The sequence below is a fragment of the Apus apus genome, chromosome 14, assembly GCF_020740795.1.
Source record: "Apus apus isolate bApuApu2 chromosome 14, bApuApu2.pri.cur, whole genome shotgun sequence".
NCBI lineage: Eukaryota > Metazoa > Chordata > Aves > Apodiformes > Apodidae > Apus > Apus apus.
Genome location: NC_067295.1, coordinates 1,775,507 through 1,791,856, shown reverse-complemented (window position 1 = coordinate 1,791,856; position 16,350 = coordinate 1,775,507). Strand labels below are relative to the sequence as shown.

General features: G+C 46.1%; 1 protein-coding gene across 1 annotated transcript in view; it reads left to right on the top strand.

The window, feature by feature from the left end:
• Positions 1–16,350, top strand: part of LMF1 (lipase maturation factor 1) — a 180,337-nt gene that overhangs the window by 139,350 nt on the left and 24,637 nt on the right. The window contains exons 7-8 of the mRNA XM_051632446.1: positions 14,353–14,536; positions 15,711–15,864. Of these exons, the coding sequence (XP_051488406.1) occupies positions 14,353–14,536; positions 15,711–15,864 (338 nt within the window). The remainder of the gene's footprint in view (positions 1–14,352; positions 14,537–15,710; positions 15,865–16,350) is intronic.

Sequence of the window (16,350 nt, the reverse complement as noted above, 5' to 3'; positions counted from 1 at the left end):
TTGAGGACATGGTCAGAACAGGGAACCCTGAGGGTCTTTGGGACCAGGCTCACCCACAAGACACCTCCCAGCAGGTACCAAATGGCTCCTTTGAGCTCACTGGGTCCCTGCAAATCCCTCTTGGTGTGTTGGGCTGGCACCACTCATCTGTTTTCTGGTGGCAGGGCCCTGATGTGGACCAGGGACCTGTGGCCACCAGCACCATTTGCAGCAGTGGTGCCACCACAAGACGCCAGAAAGGAGCTACTCTGACCACAAGTGCTGATGAGTGAGCACTGGGAAATACCTACGTGGTATTTTGGGTGGAAAATCCTGGGCAGAGCTGTAATTTGCTGCTTCATTAAGCTTCCCTCAGTCATGTCTGAGCTGCTTATGTATCTGTCACACAGAGATTTCAAGGCTGAAATTGTGCACTGGGAGATGAATGCCTTGTGGCACGTCCCGTGCTGCACGGTGTCATTTTGCAGTGGTGGGGCTGGCTGCTCCCAGGCTGCTTTGGACCCAGCTCTCTCTTTGGCACTGACTTGTAAACACACTGGTTTACAGAAACCTTCAGGGTTCCTTCTCACTGTCAGAAGAAATTAAGCTACAAAGCCATGCTGCAACTACCCGTAACTGTGTCGGACTCAAGTCCACAGCATGATGGTCCAGGATGTAAATGTAGAAGGTCTACCCTGGCCAGGACCTTCCAGGGGTGGGGGCCAGATTGTCCCTATGCCAGATGCCTCCAGCACATGAGAGCAGCACTGCTGCCTTGCTCCCAACTCCCCAAGTGCCTTCTCCCTACTCATGGTGCCGCGCTGCTCTCTGTATCTCATTTCCTGGCTCCCTGCATCTTCTTTTCCCAGCTCCCTGCATCTTTTCCCACCTCTGAGCTGGCATGGTGCTTCCTGGGAACATTCAGATCCCTGCTCCTTCCCACCACTGCAGTTTCCAACATGGCTGCAGCAGCACCCACCAGTGCCAAGCAAGTTCTGGGCTCTTTTTCCATGAGTCTTGTTCCCCCTCTTCTGTCTTAGTGTCAGCTTCACTGTCACTGGGCTCAGAGGAGCTCATGGCTCTGCTTTGCTGGATGAGGCTGTTGGGATCACAGACCAAGAAACATTGAGCTTTTGCTCTCTCGGTCTGTTGACAAATCTAATTTGCTGGTGAATAATGAGTAACCTTTTAAAATCAGCCCCATGGCTGATGTTCATGCACTTGGGTTTTGCTGAATGACTCACTCGCTCACTTTGGAGCGTAGGAGCTTCCTCATGGGCAGGCAGCTGTATTCCATCCTCTGCTTGAGATCATTTGGAGCTGGAAAACCTCAGTGCTGCTTTTTTTTTTTTTTTTTTTTTTTTTTTTCCAAGGTTGCATCTCTCTTTGATAACAGTGCAGCTGCCATGAGGTTCTTGTCAATGCAAGGGCTCGTCACAGCATTACTCTGCTCTGGTGACAGCTTTTCCCAGAATATTCTGATATCCATGTATTTTCATTCCTCTTCCAAGGTTTGTCTCATATGTAAGCGATCAGTGCAGCAGCATGAGCAGGGATCTCCTTGCAGCTGTGACCTTGAAAGTGGGTGGCATTTTCTGCTTCCTCTCCAGCATCCTCCGGGATCTACATTTCATGTGATCCCATCTGACACTGGCCAAATCTGTGCTGGGAAAAGTAGTTACGATACTACCAGGAATACCCACTGCACTAACCTCTTTATGGTCAAGATCTTCACAGCTCCTGGTAGGAGACAGTCTCCTTAGGCAGCTTTTCAACCCATGATATGCCATGTGTGCAGACAGCTCCCCAGTAGTTAAATTGCAAAGTTTATTCTTTTGCATATATCCCTTCAGAGCATCTTATCTTTTCTGTCTTCCTCTGCAAACCTCAGTGCAGGGCTTTCATTTTATTGAAATATTTTATTTAGTGCTAAGCTACATGTTTTATTTAGTGCTGAACAGATGCTATCATTTCCTCTGTTGGAGGTTTATTTCGATTTACACCAGGCAAATAAATACGTGCCAAGATAAAAACTGCCCCCTCATCCCAGCAAGGCTGGAACAACTCTGTCCTGGTCTTCCTGGCTTCCACACGTCCTCCCTGACTCCATCCCGCCAGCCATCCTCAGGCAGGGTTTGGTCCTACAGAGAAGGAACTGCTGTGAGGAGGAAGAGCTTCTGGGAGGGAAGTTCTTCTTTTTTCATCACGTTCCTATTGCAACCTAAATTACAAGCAAGGTACCCAAACATGAGCTGAAACTGCTGCAGGTGGCAGCATGAAAATGTGTTCTGTAACATGGTTTGTGTCTTCTTAAGCTTATCTGGGTTTGCCCAGTGCCCTTTTCATTGGCTGTTGACTTAAGTCTCTACCACGGGCAACATGGGGATTATTGAGTTTGTTTATATTTCCTCCTTCTTCTTCTTTTGGCCTTGGAAAATTTAACAGTGTCTTTATGTCCACTGGTTGGGCATTTTGTATTTTCAATATGTGTCAGTGAGCTGGCCAATTACATGATACATTTATCACAGTTTTTAACCTATTTTCTAAGGCAGTGGAGGGAGCAGCTCAGGGTAAGTGCAGTGAGGAGCAGCTAGTGCGTTGCTGCTGCTTCAAAGGCTCTTCACCAAGGGACATGCTCTGGTATGGGGACCATTCTTTCTCCAAGTTTCTCCTCTTCTTTTTATATTTTACTTTGCACTTTTACTAAATTTTTTACATTCAATCCTTCATTTTTTATCCCAGAGGCTTTTGCAGGCTTTCTTTATTAAAATCAAATGGTAACCAGCCCCAAATAAGGCACTGGATTCTTTTTTCTTGGTGTGTTTTCACGCCACAAGTGTTTTCTATTTCTCAGGAGCTTGTTGAAGCCCCCGGCCGGTGGCTCAGGTCTGTGCCCCAACATGTCTTAGCTCCAAACGTGCTGCAAGAGGTTGGTTTGGTGGAAAAATCCAGGTCATCCTGGATTTTGAAATACTCCCAGCCTTGGCTTTCAGTGACACCGAGTAGCCAACCCAAGTTAAATATTTTACTACAGATGTTGCTAAGAGCTTAGAGTTACTGAAATTACGCATTTTAATGAGGCAAAAAAAGTAGCTGCAGAAAGATATAAATCAGAGAAGCCACCAGTGTTTTCCACCAGGGTGTCACACTGATCAGATGTGACATCCCCTTTACTTTTTCCCTGCATTTTCCTTACGCCTGCGGATGTGGTTGTGTCCTTTCCTTTTAACTTGAAGAGGAAAAGATGAGTTTGAATCTGTTGGGGTTGAAATGTCAGTGAATCTGGGGAGCTGAGCCCCCATCCAGCTTTTGCAGCTGGCTGCTATATCTCCACAGTTGGTCAACCCAAAACCTTGGATCTGAATTCTTCTGAAAGGGATTCGTCACACAGATCCCATCCCCCTGTGCCAGGGCTGTCTGAGATTGGAGGTACTCAGCCTGCCCATCTAAATTTATCCCAAAGAACATTGTTTTCCCCATACTGTGGCTTTAATACCAATTTAATCCAAATTTTATCGAGACCTGGTTGGATACTAGGCAAAAAGTTTGCTATCAGAACAGATTTTTTTTGTTATGTGTTCTCCTTCTCTAATGGGGTTTGCTCTTACTTTGGCAATTGTTGGATGTGTCTAAATATTGTAGGAAAAAAAGTGAGTTTCAAAGGAGCCTGCAATGACTCTGTGTGGAAAGGGAGTTGAAGTATTTTCGCCAGAAGTATTTTAGCATTCCTTCAATCAAGGGATATAAACAGTTCCATGTGACTTCAGACTGATCCAGGATTTGAGAGAGCAGGGTTTAATTCCCATCATTTCTTGCAGAGGGAGTTTTGAACCCACACGTCTCTCGGTGAAGAATGTCCTAATTAGTAGAGAAAAGGATATTCTGGAAAAAGGGCTTTCACTTTCTAGTTTTAATACTGTTCTACTTTATTAATGACGATTCAATAATCATCCAGCATTTATTACAGGGGAGCCATAGGCTGGGCCCACTCTTATCAGACCTGCTGTTCCTCAGGCCCATGTGCCTTTTGGGAAAGATCAGGTTGCCATGGTTGCCCAGTGCGGGGCTCTTGATCCCTGCTGCTGTGTAAGGCTAAAGGGCTGTAATTTTGCCACTTGAGTTAGTGACCTTTTCTTTGCACATGATTGAATTCAAAACATCACCATGTGGAAGTGCCTCTCCTTAGTCCTGTATTCCATATTCCTAAGGAATATGGTCCTTTCATTCAAGGGGATATATAATCTATCAACATCAAGGCAGCACATCCCCTGTTCAGGGTTCCCAAATCCTGTCATTATCTTAATCTACCCATCTGATGTTCCCACCTTGTTTCCTCTCCCCTAGAAGGTGAACCATGGAGCACATGGCTCACCATAGGCATCTCCAGTGGGATCCACAGGCTGTGGATGAGGTGTCCAGTGGTCACCTACCGAACCTTGCATTACGAGTATCAACCATCTGGGGTGGTTTTAGAGGGATGACCCATGGGTGGCAGATCCAGCTGCCAAGCAGGGCAGGACCAAGCCACAGCCACCTCTTGGCAGCTGTGTGGTTCTCACAGGGGCAGGGAGTGCTCCTGAGGTGCTGGAGCCTGCAGCTCCTCAGGCATTTGTCTGCAGCTGCTTCCAGAAGCACATCCAGCCAACGGCACAAGCCGCCCGTGTAACTGGTTAGGTTTTTGACAGTTTTATAACCTTAAATTTGCACCTTATGGAAAACTATGACACTTAATGATTAATTGCCATGTTGGAATTTTTCTTATGATGTCTTAATATCCCAGTATGTAGCAGACCTCAGCAGAGAGGAAAAATAAAAGCCTGCAGCAAAATGCTCCCAGAACAACTTGACTGGGCAAGTACTGCCCAGGCCAGCTAGTGCTGTCCAAAAGACATGGTTATATTTAGGATTATTTTTTTAAGGCTGTAATGCTATTTACTAGGTGTCTAGCTCAAATTTGAAACCTTGAAAGGAAGCTGTGGAACAGTTTTTCATGGGTGCATTCTTCAGCCACTTCTCAGTAAGAAAGTTGGTTTTGATATTACAAACCAGCTGCTGGTTGTTAAACAAAGCAGGCAAGAGCTTGTCATTAAACACCACAGCTCTTGAACTCTGAGACCTTGGTGCTGTGCTAACAAGAAAAAAAAATACCATTTTTTAGTCGGGTAACTGCTTTTAGCTTATTTGCCATTATCTGCTTTACATTGTGTCTGTCTGTCTCTACTGGTGAGGTTGTAGGTGCTCCATGTTGATGTGCAAACCACCCAGCACTTGTCTCCCTGTGGCTGCAGAGGTTGGGAGCTCGGGCTGGTCTGTGGCTCAGGGTTGTGCACAGAGACAGAGAGGATGTTCAAGGAGGCTGTAGCCTCACTCTGTTGATCTTACAACAAGAAGAAAATGCCAATCACAGGTTGGCAAATTCCACTTGCGAGTCACCTCTGCAAGTTCAGATTTGATGGTGTCCCACAAACCAGGGTGATGGTCTTCAAGCATCCTGCATGGGAACAGGGTTCTTGGGGAAGGTGCTGAGAGCTGGGGCTGGCCAATGTCACGTCTTGATGAATCCACAAATTCTGATTGGAAAAAATCCTTTCCAACCTTCTCTCCATGGGGGAGGCAGAGGGAGGACAGGGCCCTCAGGAGTGTGTGGCATGGGGCTCTTTTCAACGTAACCCATCTGGAGATACCACTGAAGCAGAGCCACTTCTGCTGGACTTTAATTTTACATTTGCTATAAAAGCATTTTTAATGAGCGGGACGGAGCTGGTTAGTGCAACGTTTGGACCATTAATAGAAGTAGAAATTTTTAATGTGCTGTTTGACTTTATTGATGAAATGAGCTAATCGGAACGAGAGCTGCTCTCGCGCCGGGTGAGGAAACCCAGGCGTGCTCGGGGGGAGCAGTGCTCTGGTTTTCCACAGCTCTCTTGTCCTGTGGATGGATCCTGAAGCCTTTTGCAAGCAGCACATCCAGGGTTCTGTGCCAGGTGGGACATCCCTGCTGCATGCTGAAGCTCCGGGATCCCGTGGGGGTGCTGGGAAGGGCTGCGGTGCCCTGGGTGTAACAACCTGACTTGGAGTTTGGGTTGAGATCTTCTGCATCCTCCTCCTCCTGGCTTCATAGAAAATTCCATGGTCTCTTTTATGACCATGAGTAATCAGGATCTTGGTTTTATGTCCCCTTTCGAAGTCCACACAAGGCCTCCTAATTACATGCTAATATGGCTTTCTCGGGACTGAATCAGGGCCAGATCCTGATCTCATGCTGGTACAAACCACTGGGGCAGTTTGCTCTGGTAGCTCTGTCTCTTCCTGCTCCAACTCTTCCTCAGAGCTACAGCAGTTTTGGTGGTGACCTGCCAAGTTTTCTACTAATGGTTAGGGGTTTGATTCGGTGCCTTGTGGGCATTACCTGCTTGCAGGGCTGGTTTGGGCCAGCAGTGAGAATTTTTTCTCTATTATCCCCGTACAAGCTCAAAATTGAGAGTCTGCGGAGAGGATTTCCCTCTGTTCATGTGCTGACATGTTCTCCATGGAGAATCTCTCAGTCCCAAACTTACAGGGCTTGGTCTTACCTGGACTTGCCTTCCTCCTCTTAAACAGCATCTTTATCTAGGAGGTGTGCCACTAAAATCAACTTTTTGGGGCAAATTGGAGTAAAATCAGGAAGAAATCCTCAGAAATTTGTCCTCTAATGGAGGATCTTGCTTGAAAGTTTGTTGAGATTTGCTGGTTTGTGTAAGGTGTTGAAAGGTTTTTGCTGTCAAGGGTCTTCGTGACAGCTTCCCCCTTTAGGAAGTAACTTTACCATCAGGGATGTAAAGATGTTGATAATGCAGAGCAGAGTGGCAAAAAATTCCTTCCTCCTGTAAAATTATTCTTTCATTTTATATTGGTCCAACACTTACATAAACAGTCCTAGGGCAGTTATTTAGCCTGTAATATATTAATGTGAAACACTGTAGCCTCTAGCAAAAAAGTCAACGGATCAGGCAACACCAAGAGGTATTTTACATAACAAAGCTGCAGAGCAGAATAGAAGTGTCAAAGTCAGTAATTCCAAGACACATCTCAGCTCTGCAGGAGCAGGACAGGAGGAGCCCAGTTGTGTTTCAGACCCAAAGTGGGCAACTGATCCCAAATTCACACAGAGCACTGCAGTAATCCGGTTAAATGTATAAAAATTCCTGGGGTAGGAATCCTTACTGCAACATCTTGGGCTGCATGATAAATGAAAGAAACTAAGTTTAACCCTTTGGGGACTGGACTTGTCTCTCATCCCAGTATGGAGGTCAGGTGGAGGGCTGGAGTGGGAGATTTATGTATGTATACATATATAGATGTATTTTATATATATATACCTATATTTTTATATATTTATTTTTATATATATATATAAAATCACTCTGCTTTCACTCTCTTTAAAATTTTTCCCCATTGAAAATCTGGAAGTTGTGCTTATCCATAGAAATGCTCCACAGTCAAATCCCATAATCCGTGGGAACGACAGTAGGTGGTTCATACAGCTACAAATTAAAAACGAGTAGGGAGTGAGACATTTATATTGCTTTGCATTTAGATCAAGAACAAATGTGGGGTATATAACAGGAATGGAAAGGGTTTGGTTCCCTGTTGCTTTAGCACAGTTCTGTTTGTAACTTTACACCAGGTACTTAGGCCATGGGTTGCAAAAGCCTTACAGTGCAATTTGTAATATGTCAAAATCAGGCCTGGCTGGAGGGTGGGTTCCAGCTTAGGTCGCTGGCGGCTGCTTTTGGGCATCTCGTGTGGTTTTATTCCTCAAGAGTTATTTCATTCCTCAATGTATCCATTCTACATTTATGGAGAGGCTCTAACTATCCAAGTATTTACAAATATTTTAAATACTGAAGCCTTTTTTTGAGGGATAAATATGGGTCATTTTAAACATGGGTCATTTGAAGCATGGGTCTTCAAGCCCCCGGCCACAGCTACTCAGGCAGGCAGCAGCTCTGTGTGTAGCCTGTGAATTGTCCGATGCTTTGAATGTGGCTGGTTCCTCTGCCTCTAAATGAATCATTTGCTCACCTTTGGTCATTTGGTCATCTCAAGGTTTTTAAAGATGACACAGGTGGCACAAAGGCTGTGGGGCCTGAATTGTCCCCAGAGCAGCCAGTAGCACTTGTGCTTCCAGTTTCTGTGGCATCAGTGTGCCACCACCCACCTGTCACCCAGCCCAGAGGAGAACCAGACAGAGGGTGAGGAGTGATGCTGGGGGCTGGGCAAGCAGATTGAGGTGGGTGTTGGCAAATGTCCCTTTCCCTTGGTGTCATCTGTACTACCAGGATTTGTACCCCTCTGCTCAAAGGCATGACCTGGTTAGGTCATCTCCAAACTCCCACTTCTGTCTGGCTCCCACAGAGAGCTGAGCAGCCTTTGCTCAAACATGGGAAATAAGTCTGATGTGGATTTTCCTCTCAGCTGAGCCTTGCCATTAGTGGAGTAGGACTGTTGGCACACACAGCCTGGACAGGGATGGGGGACCAGATGGTCCTTCTGGTGCTGAATGCCACCCAGAGCACAGCACCAGGCTCTTGGGTGCTGACATGGGCTCATCACATCTGCTCCTTCATAAGGATCCATCAAATCCAGCTTAGAAGACTGATTTCCTCTTCCATTGGTGACATTCAATTCCACCGAGGAGCGTTAAGTTCTGGAGATCCAGCAGCAGGTCCATCAGGAGGATGGGTCTTTGCTCTCCATGTGTGGCTCTGAGGATCTGCAGTGAGAAGATCCATGTGGGACCCAGGTACTGCAGTTTCCACTGGGCTCTTTTTTCCCTAGCTTTGACCAGCAGAGAGCGAATAAGCAGTTGTTTATTTTGTGTGCAAGGAAGGAGGTTTGCTTTTGGCTTTCCTACATCCTATTATTTTAATTGATAAATTTGGTCTGTGTTTTATCTTGAAATGATTAGTGCCTTTTTTGTAACAGCCATCGCTAAAAAGTCACATCTCATGTGGCTGTTGGTGTAATTGATACCAGTAACAAAGCAGTACAACCTCAGCCACAAGCCAGGGAGAGCTGGAGAGGACTTAGCAAAGAATGATCTTTTCAAATCATCTGAGTCTCAGGAAATCCATCGTGGGGCTCTTAAAGATTTGGTTGTTGAAATCCTGTCAGCATTAGTGATTATCTGTGAGAATTCATAGAACATAGGTGAAGTAATGAAGGAAGGGAGAAGAGCTAATAAAGTACCTGCCCTCTAAAGAGAGAAAAAAGGAAGAGTCAGGACATTACTGGAAAAATACTGGGGGGAAATGATGAAACAGGCCAGTTCAAAAACTTCCAACAGCCAGGGAGATAACTGCAGCCCTTGTGGTTTGTCAGGAGCAGCCATGTAAAAGCACTTGTCTTTCATGCATTGACAAAGCAAGGCACATGAACAGAGGATAAACAATATATGCTTTTACTGAGGCTTTTGAAACTGTTTCACGTAAAATCTCATAAACAACCCAAGAAAACGGGGTCTGGAAGAAGTAGAAAGTACTGTCCAGAGAAAATGGGTTGGGAAGTCTCTTCAGCAGTTATCAATGGCCCCTGCCAGAGGGAGGGGCTTATCAAGGGGGCTTCCCCAAGGTCTATCTAGGGATGTTCAGAGTTTTCGTTCAAGGTGTCTGATATTAGTAGACCACACTCAGGTAGAGGGTGTTCATGAGGAGAATTCAGAACAATCTCAGCAATGAGATGGAGGCAGCAGGGCTGTGGTGTTGCAAAAGGGACAAACATCCTACTGAGATATATAAATTCTTTGTGCTCTGGGTATATAAATCCTTCCCTCCCACTGGTAAGGCTGGAGCTAAAAGCTGTGGCTCAGTTCTGGGGATTCCCTTCAGGAAAGACAGGTTCCAGCTGGAGAAAATCCAGAGGACAGTGAGAATAAGCAGAGATCTAGAGACTGGGTTCACAAGGATCACTGGTATCATTTAATCCAAATGGGAACATTAGTGGGAGGGGAAGAGGCAGTGGCCAAGAGACAGTTTCCCCCTATGTGAAGGATGATGTAGATAGAAGAGAACAGACTATCTTTGATTCCAGAGAGCAGAGAATGAGTCACGGGATTAAATATTGTGAAGGAAGAGTCAGAAATTATTAGGAATAATTTCTTAATTGCAAAGACTGTGAAGCCGTGGAGCAGGTAGCCCAGGGAAGGCCAAGGACCTGGTTCCATCACTCAACAAGGCTTCTAGAAAGACTGTGGTCAAACACACAATAGTGCAGGCAGGGACAACTCTACCTTGGGGCAGCAGGACAGACTGGATGGCTTCTTGAGATCTCTTCCAGCCTCTGTAAATCGTATTTCTTCCAGACACCCCAATTTTGACTTTTCTGTGCCAATGGCTTAAGATCAGAAAGCTCCAGTGCTGTGTGGTGACCATGTCCCCATGCTTGGATGGAGCCTGCAAGCTCCAGCCAGCCCTCAGCAGTGTTTAAGAGTTTACAGCCCGTTGTTGTTGTTCCTTCTGGACAAATATACCGTCTGGTACATGGAAATGAGCTTCTCCTACCTACTGTATGTTTATAACAATCTGTGATTTAAAAAACTAAAAAACCAGCCAAACAAAAGAGTCTAACCTGTAAAAAAGTTATAGGTGTAGGTGCCCATTTTCTGACAGAGGGGTTTGGTAACAGTGCAGGGGACAGAAATGTAAGGAATAATTGTTTTTGGGCCTAGAACCAGGAAAACTACTTTTGCAAATTAATCCAGTGAGAGCCATGAATCCACAGTATTTCATATCACACTTCATAAAACTCCAGTCATAATCCATAAAACTGACATTATTAGATTAAAAACCTCAGTTCCTCCTATAAGGAGCTCGCTCATTAGACATGCTGTAGTTTTATAACCTTAAAGTTCCTACCCAATTACCATGATTAATACTGTGCTTTAATAAAAATTTTTTAAAAATCACCACAGGGGTTGAGACCATCTGTTTGTTATAATTGTGCATTTAAATATTGTCCAGCAAGAGAAAGACACCTAGTAAACACAAATCAAGACCAAGGTAGGGAGAGCACAGCCCATCCACTGCAGCAGAGGTGTGGAGCGTGGAGACATGGAGATGCAGTTGGGTTGTGATTGTGGTGGGAGCACAGGAGGACCAAGCCTGGCATGGTGCAAAGGCTGAAATTACTGTGGGATGTGTGGAACAGATGCTGCTCCTTCATGCAAGATGGGATTCAAGCAACCTGGTCTAGTTAAAGGTGACCCTGCCTATGGCAGAGGGGTTGTGACTAGACGGTCTTTGAGATCCCTTCCAACCCAAACCGGTCTGGGATTCTGTGCAGCCAATGGGGAAGGAACAACGATGCTCTCTGTGCTCTGCCAGACCAGCAGCACCAGGTCCTGGAGGGGTTGGGTGTCCTTGTCCCAAGTGTGGGTGTGGAGGAGGTCCAGACCTCCTTTGAATGTGGGTGAAGTAAGATCTTGAGAAGTTTGGTGGCTGACTCCAAATCACCAGTGCCAGGCCTGCACCCCATTCAGTTTCCAAGACAGGAGGTAAGCACATGGGGATCACAGGTCTCTGCCCTCCCTGCCGTGGGAAATTCATGTGAAGTTCAACTTCCCACCAGGAACCAGGGCAAGGTGGAGCCTCAGGAGGTTTCACACAGAGGAGGAAGGATGTAGGTGAATGTGCACTGCTGGCCAGGGCAAGTGCTAGTTGGAATCGCAGAGGGTGAGCTGGTGCTGGGGGCTGCTGCGCTGCAGAAGACACTGGTTGCTGGGCTGACAAAGCTTCACCCTCAGTGCTGGCCAGGCATGTCCACCAAATGAGAGAGACCTCATGCAGAAATGGCCACCAAGCCATTTGCTGGGACAAGCCACCCATCGACGTGTTGGAAAGATTCCCGATCTTCCTGCTAACTGACTTTCAAGCGGGAGGTTTATTCTTATTAACCCTTTGAGGTTTATATTTTGCTGACTCTTTGAAGTTTACATTTGCAAGGCTGAGGGGTTCAAGGTGCTCACCCCGCCCTGGGGCAGGAGATGAGATGAACCTGTGTTGAATCTGGTGCTGGGGCAGGAATGGCAGCGACCGGCGTGAGCATCAGCGCTCGGCTGGAATAACTGAAGTGAGAAACGTGTCAGGTTCGTGATTCCGCCCACAGACCAGAAAACGCCAAACTTGTATTATTTTTGAATCCCCTGATTTCTAAGGGCTGGTGGAAATTAGATCTCTTGCTTCTGACTTCCAAGCAATAAAGAGAGGTGAATCACTACTGAAAAAAATAAACCAACACAACCCTCCCGTGGACCACCCAGTTGCTCCGCATGAAGCTGTAAAACGAGCCTCGGCAGCGGTGGCAAAGTGCAGAACTATTTTCTTAACATTCCTGCAATTGCACGAGGCAAATCACAGCAGAAAAGGATCAGAGTTGCCTAACGAAGTCACTAAGTGAGAAATGTGTTAATGAACACAGGCTGATTAATGTGCATTCGACTAAATGTCATTCGGGTCCAAGGGGGAGCACCAAACCTTGAGAACAGCATGTTGCACTCAAGGACCTAACATGTGTCTGTAATTCAGATTTAAATACTTTTTTCCCCCCATAATTCTGGATAATTATCCAACTCAGGATAAATAAGTAAATGTTTTTTTAACTAAATCATAGTTAGGACTTTTTGTTATTTACTGTCATTGGTCAGATCTACCTTAGGGAAACTCCAGGAACCAGCACTTGGGCGTGCAGGTGTTTGGGGGGCACTTGTAATTAAGACACTGCGTTTGTAATTAGGTCGTATTTCAAGTTGTGTACAAGATTCTCTAGGTGATCCTGAGCGAGTTTCTTTAAGGTGACATCCCAGAGAGTATTGCTGAAATCAGAGTGAGGTGCCAAAATTCTTCAGCTCTCTTCCTGTAGCACAGCGTTAATGCATCCTAATTTTGATCTAACTTTGTCTGGTATGTTTAGATTTAGTTTTTTTCAGGACAGGAACTGTCCTCTCACCATCTGTTTTGACAAGTCCAAGCTAAACAGGTCCATGTTGCAATTGGAGCCTCCTCGTGGTATGTGAGTATAACAATTTAATGCCCAAAAGCCCTTGAAAGCAAATGTGAGCTGCTTGTGCAGGAAGGTAGTGGGCTCGTGTCCTTATCCCCAGCCATATGGTTGACACTGCCATGGAGACCTTGCTGAAGGTCCCCTTGGTGGAGGACCTTGTTGGAGACCTCTGAGCAAGGTCAAGAGCCCTTCCCTCAAAGCTAAGGCCAGCATGAAAAAATATGTAAAAAATATATTGCAGCATTCCCAGACACGTCAGGATTTAGCCAAAGACCTGCTCTGGGTTGTGGTCTGTCTTGTGCTGTAGGAGATTTAACCATGATAGTGGCTGCATGACATGTTACACAGTGGGCTTGATATCTGCCAGAACTTGTCTGAGCTTTCATCATCCTGGCCAGAGATGTCCTTTTTGGTGTTCATTGTGGGGTTTTTGTGTATGTTGGAGAAGGGAAACCCAAAGGTAGGAAGTTTGTGATGGCCTCCAGCTCCCAAGGAATCTTCTTACATTTGGCTTGAGTTGGCTCTTCAAAGCAGACGGGTTTCCTCCAGACACTTGCTGTCCTTGGGCACAACATAGGCTGGGGGAGCAACAGAGAACTTCAGCTGTGTCTCCTGGGTCTGTTGTCAGCCCTTCAGCTTCTGTATCTCCTCAGACTTTCCAAGAGCTTCATCACTTGTTCAGTGAGTGGAGGAGTCTGGTGGAGTGGCTGAGGTTAATTTGACAGGACCGTGGTCTACACTGCAGCTCCTCTGCCTGTGGTGGGATTCTGGAGTTGCTGTGGGTTCATGTGTTTGGTCTTGCACTGTCTTGAAAGTCTTCCTTGACCGCATGTACTAAAATTGTGAGTAAATAGTTCACAGGGGGACAGAATTCAGCTGTGTGAGTGGAGAAGTGTTCTTTAAATAAAATAATATTGGTGGCAAGCAAGGTTACAGCTTCCCACCCAGCTGGAAGGTGTGGAAGTTCTCACGAGCTGCTCTGAAGGCTGAAAAACAGATTTACTTGGTTACATCAGGGCATTATTTTTCAACATGTAATACATTAAGTCAGTTTTATAACTTTCATTTTTTATGGATAAAATGGTGAGACTAGTTTCTTTTCTTTCCTTTTTTTCCACCTCTTTTGTTTCAGTGTGTCTGAAGAATAGCTTGTTAATTAGGGCTAAATCCTGAGTAATGTGGCTAATGGGACAAGAATCCAAATCAGCAATGATAAAAAATCAGCAAAATGTGTGCAAGGTGCTCAAAACCCCCCAGCATGTCCTCCACCACCACACTTTTCTCTTGCTGTTGAAGCAGATGCAACACCCTCTGCTGCCTTCTGCTCCCCATTAGGTGCTTCTGATCATAAGTGGCAACCTGAGTTTCCTCAACTGGCTCACCATGGTGCCCAGCATTGCCTGCTTTGACGACAGAAGCCTGGGCTTCCTCTTCAGCTCCAGGCCTGGAGGGGTGAAGGAGAAGCTGGCACAGATGCAGCTCCAAGGGGCAGCCAGGGAGCAGCATCCCCTGCCATATGGTGAGTTATCCCTGGGGCGAGGGAGAAGTTGCACAGGTGTGGTTGGAGTGGTTGTCTCTCTGTGACAGTCACTCCTGTGCTTGCCCTATAAAAGGGGACCTACTTTCTCAACTTCTGATTGCTTCGGGGGAGTTGCACCCTTGATTTTAAACAGTGAAAAGTCACCAGATCAGTTGTGCTGAAGGACAAGCAGTCCGTCTGGGGCCATGAAGTGTGATGCTGATGCTGCCCATGTGGTGCAGGGCTCTGTGTCTGTGCCTGCTCTTTAATTACAGACTGGAAAGTTTAGTCCATCTAAAAGGAGAAAAATACAAAAATGCCCAACGGATTCATGCTGCTCTCACAGGGGGTGCTGGGAGGCATCTCTGTGAGCTCCTTCCCAAATCAAATAATTCTCCAGAAATGTTCTCAGACTAAACAATTATTAATAGCTTCTGAGAGGGATTCAAATAAACATCCCTCTCCTGCAGAGATAAGGCTAAAGCTACATGCACTTGCCTTGAATCTGATCCCCGGGTTCTTCATGTTAAATAAATTTAGAACAGCCATAAGGGCTAGAACCCCTCAGAGGTCATGGGTGCTTGTTTGTCTCCTTGCAGTCGGTGTCTCAGCCTGAACCCAGTGCTGCTCCTGCAAGCCCAGCACTGCTGGTGGAGCAGCACACGTCCCATACAGAAATGATAAGCACTAGAGGTTTTGCAAAAAGGAAAGTGAGGTTTGAATGGAGCCAGTGAGTGAAGAGGGAGGCAAATGTGAGAAGCGAGGCCGTGGGGGGAGAGCCTGGGGCAGCAGGGGAGGCAGGAGCAGAGCCCTGGGGGCTGGAGTCACTCCACACACAGCTCACAAACCAGGGGGCAATTCTGAGCCAAGGTGCAAGTGCCAGCTGCGTTTTTTCCCCTGTATTAAAGCAATGATTAATCTTACATTTTCGACATTTTTCTTTTTAGCCCTTTCTCAGACTATTTAGAGAAAGGCAGATCAGGGGAGCGATAGTGTCCGGCCCTTGGCAAGGTCGGGTTGATTACAGCAAAGTGTTTGTCAGCCCCAGAGCAGCTGTGAGCACCCAGGCAGGGTCCTGGCCACCACGGGGGGTCAGGCAGGGGAGCAGGGGGTGTAGAGCCCATCGCCAGCAGTGGAATCACCTTCTTCTGGTCTCCTTTTGTGTCCCGAACAGGCTGTTATGTCCGCAGAGTGGTGAACATCTCCTTTGGCCTCCTGATTGCTTATCTCAGCATCCCAGTTGTCCTCAACCTGCTCAACTCCAGACAAGTCATGAACACCTCGTTCAACTCTCTCAGAATCGTGAACACCTACGGAGCTTTTGGGAGGTATATGGGGTTTAATGGCAAGTCCTACAGCTCTGCTCTCCAGTGCAGTCTGATAGCCAGTCTGTGCCTTAAAACTGAATGGAAATCCAGTAGACCTAGAATATTTGTTTATGGTAGAGGAAAACAGGAGCAGGTTTCTTTCCCACTTAATTATAATTTTAGAATATTTGTTTATGGGAGAGGAGAGAAGGAACATGTTTCTTTTCCACTGAATTATAATTTATATTCTTTGAGCTGCTTCTACTTAGGTCATGAAATAGATGTAGTAAATGTAGCAGGATGAAAATATCTGTAGGAGAGTTCATCCAGTGGAGAGTCTTCACCATCACCAGCCCACTTTATTTATGGTGAACTTCTCTTCCCCTGCACGTTTGCTCTCCCTCGTGTAAATATTCACATAAGCTACTGGGAAGCAGGTTTTAGGCCAACAAAAGGAAATGCTTTTTCCAACTTGAGGAATTCATGGGTACAGGAGACTGTGGAGAA